Here is a 17,459-nt window from a genome sequence, read left to right as displayed (position 1 = left end):
ATGCTTTACTTATGAAAATGCAGTAGACAACACAGGGATTCAAATATCAATGGTGCTATTCTTGCCCAAATTCTGGATCAGGTTTTCTGGAACAAGGCACTGGCCTTCCATGTCTCAGTCTGTTAAATATGGTACTTTTTAAAAGAATATAATAATGGTCACTTTGTTCAAATTCTGTACCCCCTCAGAAAGGGTCAGCAAATGGAAATAGCCATGATATGTCTCAGGTACATGCATCAGAATTACATGTTACGTTTTCAGAATCTAAGAAGTGGTCATGTAACGAGCTTGAGCTCCTCTCTTTTGCCACTGTGTAATCACACAGAGTATTTCCCCTTCTCTTTTTATAGGTATCACCTAGGAACATCATGGGTTTTTCAAGAATATATTATTCTAATAGGAGATTTTAACAACTACACTGTATTTATGCATAATACATTTTTGTGCCTTATCTTCAGACTTCTGGACTTTGATTCAGAATATCAGGAGCTCTGGGATTGGCTGATTGACATGGAGTCCCTTGTGATGGACAGCCACGACCTGATGATGTCAGAGGAGCAGCAGCAGCATCTTTACAAGGTTAGAGCTTCCCTTCTTGCCTTTACCTTGCAGTGGAAGATCTGATTAGCCTGACAAGTCTTTCCCTCTCCCAGGATATCTTTGCGTTCATTGTATGTATCATAGTGTCTATTAGAATTCCCTTCCCTGTCCCCAAACTCATTTCCATCCCTTGTGTGCTGACAGGCTGCACCGACATCATAATTGCAAGAAAGTTCCCTTTATCACATTCTATTTGGTGTAATTCTATAGAAGGACAAAGATTTATCTTCAAGATGAATAGCAATAAATGAAACTGCATTAATAAATAGACTGAAACAAAATGAAGGATAAATGGACTGGTAACATTTAACAAAATGTATTTTGATTGGAGCACTCAGGTGGATTTTATCCACCCCTCAGATCTTCCCAGAGATAAAAGAAATCTGCCTGCAGTTTGTCTTGCTGCTTTCAGGGTACAAGCCTTGTCCAATTTAATGTTTATTAGTGATACATAACGCAGACATTGTCATATTAAGTAAATACATTTGTGTGATTTAAGAAAACTGGCTCAGAATTCAGATATTGATTGCAGGCAATCCATCTAATAACTATCCATATTGTTTTCCACATCTGCTAATTTACCTCTAACCTAGTGCATTTTACCATTTCTTCTTAAACAGTTTTAGGAATTCTTACAATACAGTCTTGTGATTTTCACTGAAAAAATTGGTTGCAAGATTCAGTGTCTGGAAAAGCTGTTGGGGAGGGTACAGGGACTTTCCACTAAAATATCAGACTGCAGTAAATCTTCCTCATTTAGGCAATTTTTATTGGAGTAATTCTGACAGTTGTCATCCTTGAATTGCTTTGAGCATATGGCATATTTCAAAGAGCAGATTGTGAATCATAAAAAATAAAATTAATAACTAACCACAGAATCAGCAACAGTATAATGACAAGAAACAACTACCCTCTAGCTTTTTAAAATTTTCATATAGAATAAGAAGTACATTCAAGGTCAAATAAAAGTTGTATTCTTTCTTCTTCAATTTTATCCTTCTAAGAGGTATCTCCTTCATATATTATTTTAGCTTTTTCCACCTCAAAAGAGAGCTATTTGTACTTTTCAAGGGACTGTGTTTGACTTTAATTAGTGTCCCCTGAGAATCATTGTGGTTAAGAGAAGATATAAGCTCCCTAAGGACTCAGCAAATGGGGCTATTTCACTCCCTCCTGAATTTTGTACAACATTAATCGAGTTTGTTGGCTATTAGCTGTTTCCATATATAGAGAGCTGTCCACATTAGCAACAAAGCTATGCAGTATATCTTCTGACGTAACATTGTTGGAAGAGCCATCTCAACCCAACAAAACCAAAGCTAGGTGATTTCACACATCATTTAGGATCAAGGATTATATGTGGTAAATACCTATCAATCACATTAATAGTAATAGAAAAATATGTTTTTTCCTAAGTATTAAAAATGTATCCAAAAGAGAGGGAAAATAATACAGAAGCTACCTAATCATAAGCTATTATCTCAGATCTTACTGCCCTCAGGATGCCAAATAACATTCCCTTTCTTCTTGATGTGTTTTGTGTTCTGCACATAGACCACTATTTCTTCAGAAACAGTGCTATTCTTTGTCAAAATCACATTCATATAATTTACATCACAATTAATAGGAAATCACTGAACAAAAAGTGCAGTCTTTTTGCGGTTTCCTTATAAGGACTTTGTCTGAGAATTCCCATTCTGGCATGTTGAAGGCCATTATTCCACCCACTCAGTACTTCTGGGTTATAGTACTTTTTTATTTCAAGCTTTTTCTGTTTCTGTGACTCTTAGTTTGCAACTCATGCTGTGTCCTCGTCTTTCTTCTTTTAGGTGTTCCCCATGTCTAATTTCACTAGGCTATGTACAAAATTAAAAAATTGAGTTCACACCAACGTTAAGAATCTACAGGTTTAGAGTCTCTCTTTATATAAGTCCCAGATTATTCCAGAGATTTGGAAGCCTCCACAGCTATCCTGAGGTTATTGACTAAAGATCCATTTAGAGCTTGAGATGACTCCTGAATTAGAAAAACTAAAGAAGCAGAGTTATTTTAAGTCTATCTCAAGAATGCCCAGAAATCCTCAGGTTGGATCAGTATTTTTAATGTCCCTGGTCTCTATTCTAATTTTCTTTACCAGAAGTCAGCATTGGAGAAGGGAAGCTTGGAGTCTGTTGGTCATAGAGACCACCGAAGGACAGAATTTTTCTGGTCTTTCAATGACATCTGAAGCCTTCTTAATCTATTTAATGTTTAAATTTATTGACTCTGAACAGTGCAGTGTTTTACCAATGTTTCTCAACTGAGGTATCATTGGCATTTGAACCAGTTTTTTGTTAGTTTTGGTACTAAAAGTCCCTTCTGTTATAGTGCTTTACTATTAATATCTGTCCCCTAGTCATTATGACAACTCAACAGGACTTCCAAGTTCAGTTCATAGCATTTACAATCTATCCCAACCTTATCTATTTCAATATCACTTCTTTAAAAACTTGCTCAACACCAAGAAAAATGCCCTGTATTTTTATAGAACTTATATTTTTTTGTGTTGTTGGCAAAAATGTATTTATAGTTGATATTGCACTAACAACAACTATGAGTTAAAACACATGACCTCTAGTACTAAAGCAATAAAAAAAAGGAGGGTAAAACAAGGAATAGAATCTTTATTCTCTGTACAGCAGATTTTGGAATCTCTTTTCTCCTCTGCCTCAGACTCTATACATTTTACTACTCATATCCATTCTTGGCATAAATAGTCATGTGTGAACACTGATTTATATGTCACGCAGTCCTAAATTGATCCCTAAAGAATGCATTTAATACTGTTGGCTTAGAGAAATATATAGTAAGATGATAATGAGGGGGTGGAGAGAACACAAAGGGCTAAGTGCCTACTTTGCATATGAGATTTTTGAGTTCAGTACCGCTATCCCCAGAGCACTGAGCTGGAAGCAACACTTGGTGTGACCCAAAATGAGAGGAAAAGATGATAGTTAAGTTAAGATTCATCACTGTCATCCCATTGCTCATTGATTTGTTCAAGCAGGTACCAGTAACGTCTTCTCATTGAGAGACTTATTGTTACTGTTTTTGGCATACCCAATACGCATGGGTAGCTTGCCAGGCTCTGCTTCGAGGGATCCATACTCTCGTTAGCTTTCTGGGCTCTCTAAGAGGGGCGGAGGAATCGAACACAGGTTGGCTCGTGAAAGGTGAATGACCAACCGCTATGCTATCACTCCGTCCCCCTAAATAATACAATTTCATGCTATCCATGCGTATTGGATATGCCCAAAACAGTAACAATAAGTCTCTTAATGAGAGACATTACTGGTACCTGCTCGAACAAATCGATGAGCAATGGGGAAGTTAAGATTATAGTTTTAAATTTTTGTTCTAATCAACTTCAGTGTTTTATTATTATTATTATTATTATTATTATTATTATTATTAATTTCTTATGCCTTACATTCTTAATTTTACCTATTTCTATTCTAGTTTCTGCTAGAAAGGCATCAAGGGAGATAGTAGAGTGGTTAAGGCACTTTCCTTGCATAGAACAGACCGGGGTTCCATCCCCAGCACCACATATGATTCCCAAGCACTGTCAGGACTATTGTTTGGGCACAGAGCCAGGAGTAAGCCCTGAGCACAGCATAGTATTAAATCCTGTTCATACCTCTATTAAAAAAGGAAAGTTATCCATCCTTAACACCTAAATATAGAACAATGGATAAATGCCCAGGTGTTCCTTCAGTCAGATTTCCTCATTGATTTGTTGGTTATCCCAAAACCAGCAAAATGTATCAAGGTAAATAATTTATATTTAGCAGGCAAATAATACTCTGATACAGAGAGACATAAGATTAAGATACTGCAATGAGATTTTAAAATTCTCTCATTTTCAGATTGTTAAAAAATTTAAGATTATTTTTCCCTCTAATTTTAAACCTTAGCCTCTTAAGAGTGTCCTGATGCTTATTGAAAAGAGAACCACTCCTTTCTATCTGTTTCCCCTTTATTTTGAGATGGGAAGCCACTTAGGGCCTGTCTTTGCTTCCCCTTTCTCTGTGTTGTTCAACCTCTAGCAGGCAGTGTCTCCTTCTCATTTTCTAATGCACATTGGCAGTAGCCTGGAAAACGCTAATACAGTTCTTTCTCATGCTTCTGAGAATCACCTCCAAGGAGAGTTTTCTCCCATTCTCCCACTTTCTTTCTCTTCATTCCCCCTACCTTCCTAAGCAGGACAATTTAATTTGTCAAAAGTAACCACCATGATTTTGAAAGTTCAGTTCCTATTTGGACTAGAGCGATGAAGCCAGAATTCATAATCACGGGGAACTGTCACTCTGCTGGTCTGCATGTGCATTAACTATTAATGGAGAAATATTTAAAACCCACTTGCAAAGGAAAAGCTCCATTTTTCCCCGATGCTACAGATCAAAGGTGACATTATTCCTGGGCTCAGGGAAGCTCAAGACACTCCTTCCTTCAGTACAATAAATGTTATAGACTGAGAGAGCTGGAAACAGCATCAGGAACTGGTGCAGAGTTCTCTTCCCTAGTGACTGGGCTGGGCCACTGCCAAGGGTGGCACTGTCAGGGGCTCCTTACCTCCACCAAAGGCTCTGCCTCTTCCCAAATATGTACTGAGCTCTGATGACACAGCTTCCCGGGACCCTGCTTTTGTGTGGAGGTACAGAAACAATGGCAGTAATTGCAAGTGTAAGTTGGGTGGTTATTGTTATAACTTATCAGGGGTTGTTTTCAGGGTTCGAAGTTCACTAAAATACCATGTTTGATGTACCAGAGAGATGGTATATCAGGGAAGATGCTGCCTTGCAGTCAGCACCCCATATAGTCCCCTGAACTTTTCAAAATGTGATCAGTGCGCATAGAGTCAATTATAAGTCTAGAGCACCTCTACATGTGGCCCAAAGATATAAGAGAGAGATAGAGAGGGAGAGAAATAGATAGAGGTAGAGAAAACAGAAAGAGAGAGAGAGAGAAGGAGAGAGAGAAAATATGACACTACATTTGTAAGTGGACTGAATGGCTTAGCTGCTCCTCATAAATAAAATATTAAATGACTACATGATTACTCAGGGTTAAAATAATCCTTCCAGCTTAAAAATTATGAAATTAGTACCCACTTGAACTAAGACCTTTGTACTTAGAAGGATTTTTGTTTGTTTTGGGGCACCCTGGGCCCTAGCTGTCTAGTCTCTTAGAATGAATTTTTGCTGAAGACCATATGTTTGATTGTGAGGGGTAATTACTCTCCAGGGTTCAGCTTTTATAGGGGGAGAAAATGTAAAGGACCTCTTTTTTTTTCCTCTAATAGTATATAACTGAGAGGAAAAGGACTGCTTCTTTTGTCTGATGCAACATTCACAAAAAAATATTGATCACATATGAACTTTGCTATGAATTTATCAGAATTCACATAAAAACAATTTTTAACATATAAATACAAATAAAAGTGGAGAAATATATAGAAAATAGAGCCTACTGTGATAAAAATTAGTATTTAGTTACATAGATTGTAAAGCCCTATGTAGTTACTAAAGTTGTTACAAATATTTACTGAGTTTCCTAGTGAGAAAAGCAGAGGGAAATGTGCTCAATTGCAAAATGTACCCTTCCAATGAGAAATAAAAATTTCCCCTTTCAAGTTATTAAGCTTGATTTCAGATAAAACCTTTTGCTTTAAGGACTCCTATTTTGGTTTTGTTAGGGGGCCACACCTACTAACACTCAGGGCTTACTTCTAGCACTGTCTCAGTGATCACTCCTGGCTGTACTCGACCACATGGGACCACATGCTCCATCATATGTGATGATTAAACCTAGCCTGACTATATGCAGGGTCAGAACCTTACCTACTACATAGTCTCTCCATTCTTCTTTTTTCATTTTTCTTTCATATAAGGGATTAGAATAGTATGGTAGAGAAATATCTAGCCACAATATTTCTTACAAGTATATTCTAAGCATAATGCATCTAACGAGTGATTTGATTATTATCTTCTAAATATGTTGCCAGGTTTCACTCAGTTTGAGTACAGTCCTCATTCAAAGGTGGTTCCTTTCAGTGATAATTTGGGCAGTGAGAGTATCAAAAAAATACATTTGAATTTTATATTGGAAAAGAAAAGAGTAAAGTGAAACCATTGAAGGAAAAGAAAAGCAATTAAAATTAGTTAATGCAAAGTTATCCATACAAAAGTAAAGGAGCAAATTAAACCCATGGAAAAATGAATGAATAGGTTTTTTAAAATTGTTAAATATAAAATACAAGGTTATAAATACCTAAACAAGTAAGCATTGTGTTAAGGAAAAATAGATAAGAGGTCATTTTAAAGTAGAAAATGTTATTTTAGAGAATTTGGGTGTGTGTTAAGAGATACACATTATGACTTTTAAAAGAAACATATGTATGGAATAGGATTAGAAGGTTTGGGGAACAAGAAATATAGTGTAAAGAAGAAAAATGGGACACAGTTGACTTGTTATTTTATAACTACTGATGCCAAAATGATGCTGTCATAGCTATGAAATGATTATAGAAAACAGATTAATCACATTTTCCCTATATTGTATAAATTCACAAATTTCAACCTTATTGAGTAGTTCTCTTTTGCTTTGTTCTGGGCCAGATTGATCTAAATAATTTCAGATGTGACTTGATATCTCTTTGACTAAACTTGAGCCTTTAAAAATGTAATGTTAGGTTGGTTCATAGTCAAAGCCACAGCAGCTAGAATTAAAATAGAAGAAAATCCATTAATTAAAAAAAAATAACTTCACATATTGGTGTAGAAAGTAAGAAGTACACATCAGAACATTTAATTCTGTTAAATAGGCCTTACGTTAGAATTTCAGTACCAAAATTCTCTTACCTTGATTGTTCAAAATGAAACAAATTACTAGTTATTGAAGCAGTAGAGGTAAAAATGTTCCAGATATATCAGGCACAAGACCTAATGATAATTTTTACCTCTTTCCCAGTAGATTAATTGTAGAGCTTAATTGTGTGTTAGATTAAAACTCCATTAAGATAAGAAGAATATGCTTAAAATCATTATAATATTTCAAATAAATTATCTAGTCATTTTTAAAGTGATCGGAATGAAACAACCTTGGCTCAGTCTCCACTTGCTATCTAGAAAGGATTTTGTTGTTTATTTCTATTACAGTTCTTTAGAGTGGCTGTCATTCATTTGAACCTCAGTCAGTCAGTGTTTACTGAGATTACTTGTTTGTTTTTCTTTTTCTCTCTTAGTTTATTTTTTCTTTGTTTTTTTTTTGGGGGGGGTTATTTTGTTTGTTTGTTTGAGAGGGCAAAACTCACCCCGAAATTATTGAGAAAAAAGAATGGATGGATAGATGTGTTTCTGCACAGTTTGTGAACAGCAGTTAGGCTGGAGCCTCTCATCCCTACTTGAACTACTTTTCTTAAAGGGGGCAGGGTGGGTAGGAGGGGGCGGCGGGGAGGATGTTAAGAGAATAGGATGCCAAGAAATCCTTGGCTCTCTCTGCCTAGGGGCAAGGAAGGAAAGACCCAGCAGCAGTTTTTGTCTCTGGCGGGTGAGCTACTGTCCGGAAGGTGCGTTGGCTCCCTGGGCTGCCTCTGCTGCATTGTGCTAACCCCTCTCCCCCTGGCCTGGCCTGCTCTGGCCTAGAGTGGATCAAACAAGCCGTGTGGAAAGTTCCCCTCATTTGCATCACTTCTAGACAGTCCTGTCGTACTCTTTGCTGACAGGAAATCACTGTCTTTGTCACCTTTTCTCAGGGCCCTCCTTTTGGCAGAGATGGGCCATGTGACTATGCTTAATCACAACAGGGCTGGCTCCGGACTCCATGACATGTTTTCCTCAGTCCTTCAATAAATGGGGTAGAGGAGTCAGTAGGAAATGACTACATTCATTTTACAGTGCAAAGATAATTAACATTTGATGGACTAATGCTACAACCTATGGAATTAAGTATTCAAATTGCAATTCATTTATCAAAAACTTGTGGAAACTAGCTCCCCTGATGCAGCTATTTCTAAAAAATAAACCTTGAATGGTAAGAGCGGGGCATGTTGGAGGGAGAGTGGGAAGAAGGAGGTGGAGAATGTGTACAGGAATGAGGAGAAAAGCAGAAAGCAGAATCATAGCATTAGTTGTGTTTGAAAGAGCAACTTAAATGGGCTAAAACTTCAACATTTGGGACTGAAGGCTGGAGCGTGTAAAACGCTTACTTAGATGATATGAATAGGACACTGGCAAACAAAAGCAGCAGTGTGCTCCTAGAAAACTGTGCTTAAAGGAGTTTCCTTGGCAACAGAAATGCAGTTCCAAAAGTAGACAGAACTTTCCTCAGAAAACATACTATTAATAACAACCTTCCGGAACAACTTGGAACAATTTGACGACTTGGCAATAATAATGCCAAGTGTTCTGGAAATTTATTTAACACATACCAGTTATGTTTCCCTTGCCTGTGATTTCGGCTGGACCCTACCTAGAATCAGTGCTTTTCTGTGACACAAATATTACTAAATGTTGTCATGGAAAAAGGAAGCCAGAAGAAAACTTCGTGGCCAATAGTGATCAAGGACAGTGTTTAGACTCTCACAATCGCTGGGAAATCTTAGTTCACTGAGTTGAGTTTATTCCAGCTAAAGCCACTGTGTTGACTATCTAGTTCCAGTGAAGATACTTCCTTGGACAAGACTGGGTAAAGGGTTAAGAAACCTGAAACTAGCTGTGCTGTGAAGCACATCTTTAGGCCATTGGTTATATAAATGTAACACTTCACTAACTACATGCTGGTGTTATTTTTAAAAGCATCATCTTTTCTTGTCAGCCTAGAAAATAAACTAATCTTGTATCTACTTGGCCAATGGGAATCATTTGAATTCTCCTGAAGGCTATACATTTGCCAACCTAGAAAAGTAGAGTATTTCCTCCTTTGACCTTTCTTAAATCCTTGGATCTAAAGGTTAAAAGTAATCAATATCTCATTGCAGTGGTTGGTTTCAGGGTAACAAGTAATAACCATCATTTTAAAATTCAAATGATTAGAAATAGCACCTAAATGAGTTGACCTGTTTGGGAGCTTTTAATAATTGCAATTAGGACAATCATTAGAGTTTTCTAATAAAATTTTGAGTTAAATGACCAAATTTTCAGCCTTTAACTTTTTGAAAAATGACTTTTACTTAATTAGGTGTCTGCGTAATATTCCCCTCTCTGTTAAGTTGAGAGATTTGGCTTTTACCCCCATCACCCATATTTGTAAACTTCTTTCTATATTATATAAAACAAACTAAAGGAACATTTAGCTTGTTTATAAAAGAGGGCATTTGGTTCTTGAACTACTCAATATTTTATATGTGTTTCAGTTTAGTGGCTTAATGAAAATGTCCCTCGCCTACTATTTTTTATAGCATTTTCTAATTTTAAGTTACTTATCTTTAACACTTAAATTTATATTCACTCTAATCTAGTTTGAAGAAAAAAGTCCTGTGATATGTTATTAGACTTTAAAAACAACCCTGGTATGATCTGGGTTTATTTACTCTGTTAAAAGAGGCTTAAGAGAAGATAAAAGAGCTAGGGTGTATACTTTGCATTCGGGAAGTCCAGGTTCCTATCCAGCACCACATTATCTCCCAGCACTGCCAGGAGAATTCCCAGGTACCACTGGTTATGACCTAACACCACTCCTCACCCTGCAAAAAAGAATACCAGAGTATAAGGTTGAAAGCCAAGAATCACTGACAAAGGAGTCTTGATCCAAAAAGAATAAAAGTATTTTATTCTTTTTATTTCTTGCGGGGGGGGGTGGGGAAAGGGTCACACTTGGCAGTGCTCAGAGGCTACTCCAAGCTCTGCACTTGGGGGTAACTTCTAGCAGTGCCCAGGGGACCATGCAATGCCTGGACTCAAACCCAGGCATTAAACCCATTGAGCTATCTCTCTTGTTCTGATAAATGTTAGTTTTTAATGTATCATGTGATTACATTAGGAAGACATTGCTTAACATAGCTGTATGAAGCCATAAGGGAGTATCACTGTCATTGTCACTATCATCCCGTTGCTCATCGATTTGCTCGAGCGGGCACCAGTAATATCTCTCATTGTGAGACTTATTGTTACTGTTTTTGGCATATCCAACACGCCAAAGGTAGCTTGCCAGGCTCTGCTGTGCGGGCATACTCTCGGTAGCTTGCGGGCTCTCCAAGAGGGGCGGAGGAATCGAACACGGTCAGCAGCATGAACGGTGAATGCCCCACTGCTATGCTATTGCTCCAGTCCATAAGGGAGTATATTTTTCATATATGTAAATATACACACATAGTTTTGAATCCAAGTATTTGTATTTGTTATCATCCTTACTTTTTAAAATTTATTAGAATTTATACACATCCTTACTTTTTAAAATGTATTAGAAATTTATACACATGTGGGGCTAGAACAAAGATTTCCAAACTAATTTGACTTTTAGCTTAAAAACGAAAGAAAGAAAGAAAGAAGGAAAGAAAGAAAGAAAGAAAGAAAGAAAGAAAGAAAGAAAGAAAGAAAGAAAGAAAGAAAGAAAGAAAGAAAGAAAGAGAGAGAGAAAGAGAGAAAGAAAGAGAGAAAGAGAGAAAGAAAGAGAGAAGGAAGGAAGGAAGGAAGGAAGGAAGGAAGGAAGGAAGGAAGGAAGGAAGGAAGGAAGGAAGGAAAGAAGGAAGGAAAGAAGGAAGGAAGGAAGGAAGGAAGGAAGGAAGGAAGGAAGGAAGGAAGGAAGGAAGGAAGGAAGGAAGGAAGACAACACTCCCCAGTTGCACCAGAGGCTGGCCACCCCCATCTCCCAGCACCCATAGATCATTCTAGCACCACCCCCAAAGGGAATTATGACCCATTTTGGGAAAAACTGTACTAAAGGGTACTTAGATGTTCTAGTTATTTCAAAAGAGATTCTGTTACCAAATCAGAATATACTGGTGTTCTGTGCTGAGGGTTTAAACCTCAGCCATAGTGTTTGCATAGAGAAGTTCACTGACCTCTTTTTTGCTTGATTTTTTTTCTTTCTGGATCACACCTGGTGATGTTCGGGAGTTTCTCCTGGCTCATGCACTCAGGAATTACTCCTGGTGGTGCTGGGGGACCATATGTGATGCTGGAAATCAAACCCGGGTCTGCTGTATGCAAGGCAAACTCCCTATCTGCTGTACTATCACTCCAGCCCCTCTTTCTTTCTTGCTTTTCTTACCTCATTGCCTTGTCTAACTTTAGAAGGGGGTAGATTTGTAGATCTTCAAAGGACATCACTTTTGAAGTTTTAAGAATGTACCAGCCCAACACTTTCCATCCTTAAATTTCTGTATTATTTAGGTACCTAAAATCCCACCAGAAAATTTATTTTGTGTGGGGGGCAGAGAGGTGAAAAAATAATTCACTCTATTGTATGTGCATATTCTTTTTAAAATTGTTTATACTGAATCACCATGAGATAGAGCATTACAAAATTATTTATGATTACATTTCAGTCATACAATGTTCCAACATCCATCCCTCCACCAGTGTGATTTTCCAGCATGTTTCCCCAGTTTCCCTCCCACCCATTTAAGCTACCCCTCACCCCAGCCTGCCTCTATGGCAGACTATATGTGCATATTCTATGTGGACCAGAGCAGGAGTATAATATTTAATATATTGAATTCCATGTCAACTTTAAGTTCAAGTTTTTGTAGAAAGATACTAGAAAGGAAAGATGAAGTAGTTAGAGAAAAGACATCCAGGAAAAGAACCCAAAAATGCTATCTAGGCACCATTTAATAAAAAGGGAAATTTTGAATTGTGTGTATGTGAGAGAGAGAGAGAGAGAGAGAGAGAGAGAGAGAGAGAAAGCTGGGGAGAGGAGGAGGGAATGGTAGGGCATAGGATGGAGAGAGAAAAACTTAATATTGTTCAAATCCATTTGACTGTGTTTGTGTTTGTATACCTTATCTTACTTAATGCTCACCATGATCTTGTATTACTCCCCATCCCCTTTTATTTTATGAACACTGAGCTTAAGCACAGAGTATCTAAAAAACAAAGACACAAGATTAATTTCATTTTTCAGGTTTTACTGGATGTTGCTGAAACTTCAAACAAATAAATACTAGGGGTTCTGTGACAATATAAAAAAAAAGTACCCCCTCCCCTAATCTCAAAGATTTAGAGCCACAAATATTTTTATTTCTCACAAACCATCACCACACATATCTGCCTCAAATTGTCTATGGATTCTACTTATCATTATTTTCACTTCAGGACTCAGGCCAATGGATCATCCATCTTTTTATAAATTTCTTCATGGTGTCAAAGAGAAAATAAATACCTGGAGATCCTCTCAGTAGCCATGAAACCTTATTTATATCTATTTGGAGTGCTGGGTGTTACTTCCACTTGGAATCATTGGCCAGAAAGACTCATGTCCCCATCCAAGTCTTTTATTACCTCCCCCCTTTTAACTGATTCACCATGAGATACAGTAACAAAGCTTTCATGTTTGAGCTTTGATCATACAATCGTCAAACACCCATCCTTCACAAGTGCACAGTTTTCCACCACCAAAATCCCAAGTATCCCCCTTTCCCCCATTCCACAACTACCCCTGCCTCTGTGGCAGACAATGTACATAATACACTCTTTCTCTACTTTGGTTACCTTTGATATTTCAAAATCAGTCCCACCACCACTCATGCCTACTGAAAAGACAATGCTACACAATGTGTTTTGTATTGCTTGTTATGGGTATAATATAATGTAACATATGTTATGTATAGCTTGTTATGGATATAATATAATATAATACGGCCGCTTGCTATAGGCATTCTAAAATTTTAATAATTAAGGTCTGGAGAGATCGCTGCAGCAAGTTGCTCAGTCTGAGATTCGTTTTTGTGTCTCTGGATTATGGCCTTGTGGGAGCTTAAGTAGACAGTGGCCATACGTGGGCGTCATCTCAGAGTTCCATCAGGATGGGGGAAGGAGAAGGGTTGACTCATCCCCTGTCCCATGAGGCCTGGCATTTGCCGCTACCGCCACCCCATACCTGGAAGCTTTTGCTGAGTTCTAGAAGATGGCGGCTACTGGGATTCATTTGTGTGTCCCCCATCCAACTCTTAAGTAGATGGGGAGATGCAGCCCAACCATGTTCCCTAAAGGCAGGAAGCTAGAAATACTGGTGGAGCTGTACCATTAACCACCTGCAGGAGTCAACCATCCAGCCTGTCCTCTTGATTGCAATCCAGGGGCTCCAAGAATCATCTTTGACATGCAGCATGCCTGCTCCCCACTACCGCGCATCCTCTCCTTAGCAACAGGCAAAATTCTTGCACGAATATGATTCCTTCCTTCTCCCCCAACTTTTTGAATTGTATTAGGAAGATTAAGGTCATAAATTTTAGATGGGACCTCTGCAGAGAAAAGCTGAGGGGCTTGAATCAACTTTTTAGCCCATCATCAGTCTGTTTCGTGAAACCCCTCAAATGCTCCTAAGCACTTCAGCACCCTGGGGAAGTGTTGCCTTGTGGAGCCTCACAGGAGCCTGTTTATTTGATCAGATTCAGGAAAGCAAGGGCTGGAAACATTTCTGGTTTATTTGTCTGTTGGTGAGGGGAGGGCGGGTGGGTGGGAGATGCAAGGAAGTCAGGTTTGCCCTGGAAAGACAGAACGTCGTGGATCCAGTTTTTGCCAAAGGGAGTTACTGAAGAAGAGTTCCCCGTGGAGAGATGCTCGAGAGGAATATCATTTGCAGAAAACCATTTTCCAGTCCTGTCAAGGAGGCAATTTCAGCTCTCAGAAACAGGGGCATTCCCAAGCATATTTTTAAATAATGTGGGCATTTGTGAAGCTCATACATTCTTAAACCAGGAACTTCTGCTACAATCTATCTATCCCTAATGAGGAACACTGGGGTAAGCTAAGAGGATGCAGTGGTCCTCATGCTGAACCCTGATTTATTTGCAAGACAGAGACAACACACATATATTAACACACACACAAATAGGCAGTTTTCTTTTTCTGAAGCCAGGAGAGTCAACAAAACAAATATACTTATTACTTTGGGGGTTGATTTTATTTTTTCTTCCAAACTTTCTCAAACCACAGACCCTTTCTCCAGAAGGATCTCTATACACCCCTGAAACTCATCCAAACTTACTCTTTCACCTGCTTTCCTAAGTAGCTGATTCTATATGTCAGAGGCATTTGCAGAAGAAAATAAGTGATTTTCGATAGTCCCCTTGTCATCTCATTTTAGGAATTCAGAGCTAAGAAGTTTGTGGAAGAGGAACACACATAACATGCTTATGCAAAAACATTTATGTGTTTATCCATATGCACACATATATACAAAGTATTAAGTTATTCAATTAGAAAATCTTTCATCAGGATTGAATATAAATGAAGCCAGATTTCTCGATCCAGATACGCTAGTGGTCCCAAGGCATTTTAATCATGCATATATAGAAATAATTGCACAAACTTCCTTTGTACATGCCATGCTTCAGTCTGGAGCTTATTTTTATATTACAAATCTTGGCATATTGTATTTTGCTACCTTCAATACAATCGTATTATTCCTTCTGATACCTGAAAGAGCCCTTCTTGAGATTGATATTTAAATGAGTACTTGTAAATTAATTAAATGCATGTCTTAATAATTTGGACTTTGTAGACCAAGTTTGAAAATGAATGATTATTTTAGGCTGTATATTCCAGAAAGAGTCATCCTAAGTGTTGGTTTTTGATGTATCTCCACTTCCTTGAATGGCACATAAAAGAAACTAGAAAGGATCCAGAGAGATAGTACTTACTTACATGGAGTAAGATACTTGTCTTGCATTGTTCCAACCCTGGTTTGAATCCCTGATACCACTTATGGTCACCCTAGCAAATCTGTGAGTAACTCCTGGGCACAGAGTCAGGAATAACCTCTGAGCACCTCTAACTGAGGAACCGACACCCACCCCACCGAAAACAGTAAATATATGTTGAGAAGCATTTTCCCAGTAAGATCTATTCAATGGTCTTTTAATAAAATTTTGTTCATCAGAACTATGGTATCAATCTGTTATAAAAAAAAATTCTATGTCCATGCTTTAATATTTAATCCAAACTTCACAGCCTTCTCTTAAAATGAATATAAAAGCAAAAATAAAACATATCTCTTTTTGTTAATTTTTAATATGATAATTTATGATGGTTTATTTATGATAATTCTTAATACTCAGAGTACTCAGATTTGGCCAGGTTGATATGGAGAAAGAGTGGTAGAGAGAGAGAGAGGAGTAAGAGGACAATTATTGCTGTGTAAGACACGTGGTACAAAATATATAACTAACCACCATAAATCTGTGGCTAGTCTAACCAATTTTCTGATGTGTTCTTGATTACATGGCACATATCAGTGTAATTATTTATAAATATGAGGAAAATATGTACCATTAAATGTGAAAACTGAAAATTGAACAATAGAGGTGAACATGAGCACTCTTTGAAAGTCATTCGTATAGCAGCATAATTTGGTTCCTGTACAAAAGATAGCAGAAAAGCTACTTTTGGTAACTTTATTAATTATATTTCATCTGATTATGTATATATAGACACATAATAATAAAGAAGACGAGTAAAGTAAGAGTTGTGAACTAGAGTTGACTCTTTACTCCAAGTGATTAATACATGACTGGAGGAGGATTCTACTGGACTTATTCATCTTTCAGAAGCTATAGCTATTTCAAAATATAAAAATTTAGAAATTAAGTTTTTCTGCAAAGTAGCCAGAAAACTAAAGTGTAATTTTAAAATTTTCTCCTATACTAATTTTTATTTTAAAAAATTTGACACTATTCTTAATGTATAAAAATAACCTCATATATGATTATTGATCATTTTTAATTTGTAATTGTTTATGAGTTTCAATGATTTCTAAGCAATTACAAAATGGTTAAAAGCTATGCCATTTAATTTCTAACTTTTTGAGAATCATTGAGCTCCCATTTGACCCAGCAATACCACTTCTGGAAATATATCCTGGAAAGGCAAAAAGGTATAGTAGAAATGACATCTGCATTTCCATGTTCATTGCCGCTCTGTTTACAATAGCCACAATATGGTAAAAACCAGAGTGCCCGAAAACAGATGATTGGCTAAAGAAACTCTGGTATATCTACACAATGGAATACTACGTAGCTGTCAGAAAACATGAAGTCATGAAATTTGCATATAAGTGGCTCAACATGGAAAGTATCATGCTGAGTGAAATGAGTCAGAAAGAAAGAGACAGACATAAAAAGATTGCACTCATATGTGGAATATAAAGTAGCTAAGAGGTACAAGCTTACAATGTTGTGATTTCTGGCAAATATTTCTCTGGACTTAGTTACTAAAATACTAAAATACAGAAATCCAAAACTGTGCGGCTGCTAGTGCGGCCTCCTGACCTCATATCTCTTCATTCTCAACAATGGAAAACAAATTACCAAATGCTTTCTTTTCAGCAGGTCCGACTGTAGAGGGGAGAAACTCCAAATCAATAATAGTGAATTTTTTGTTGAAATATTGAATGTAATCAAAATAAAGTGAAAGTAAAGTGAAATTTACCAGTTACATATGCGGGGTGGGGGGCTGGGGAGGTGGGAGGAAGGAGGGAGGTATACCGTGATTCTTGGTGGTGGAATATGTGCACTGGTGAAGGGATGGGTGATTGAGCATTGTATAACAGAGACTTAAACCTGAAAGCTTTGTAACTTTCCATATGGTGATTCAATAAAAGAATAAAATAAAAAAAAATAAAATAAAGCTATGCCATTTAAAATTAGCTTTTGGGAC

At 37.4% G+C, this 17,459-nt stretch overlaps 1 protein-coding gene and 1 pseudogene across 3 annotated transcripts in view; one reads left to right on the top strand and one right to left on the bottom strand.

Annotated features, from left to right (window-relative positions):
- The window catches only part of LOC129403315 (uncharacterized), a 637,601-nt pseudogene that overhangs the window by 420,148 nt on the left and 199,994 nt on the right, over positions 1–17,459 (bottom strand).
- The window catches only part of AKAP6 (A-kinase anchoring protein 6), a 520,466-nt gene that overhangs the window by 382,627 nt on the left and 120,380 nt on the right, over positions 1–17,459 (top strand). For all 3 annotated transcript variants that reach the window (XM_055130131.1, XM_055130130.1, XM_004612112.2), the window contains one exon: positions 459–579. In XM_055130131.1, the coding sequence (XP_054986106.1) occupies positions 459–579 (121 nt within the window). The remainder of the gene's footprint in view (positions 1–458; positions 580–17,459) is intronic.

The sequence above is a fragment of the Sorex araneus genome, chromosome 3, assembly GCF_027595985.1.
Source record: "Sorex araneus isolate mSorAra2 chromosome 3, mSorAra2.pri, whole genome shotgun sequence".
Taxonomy (NCBI): domain Eukaryota; kingdom Metazoa; phylum Chordata; class Mammalia; order Eulipotyphla; family Soricidae; genus Sorex; species Sorex araneus.
The sequence above is the reverse complement of the archived record's forward strand: the minus strand, read 5'-3'. Positions and strand labels throughout refer to the sequence as shown.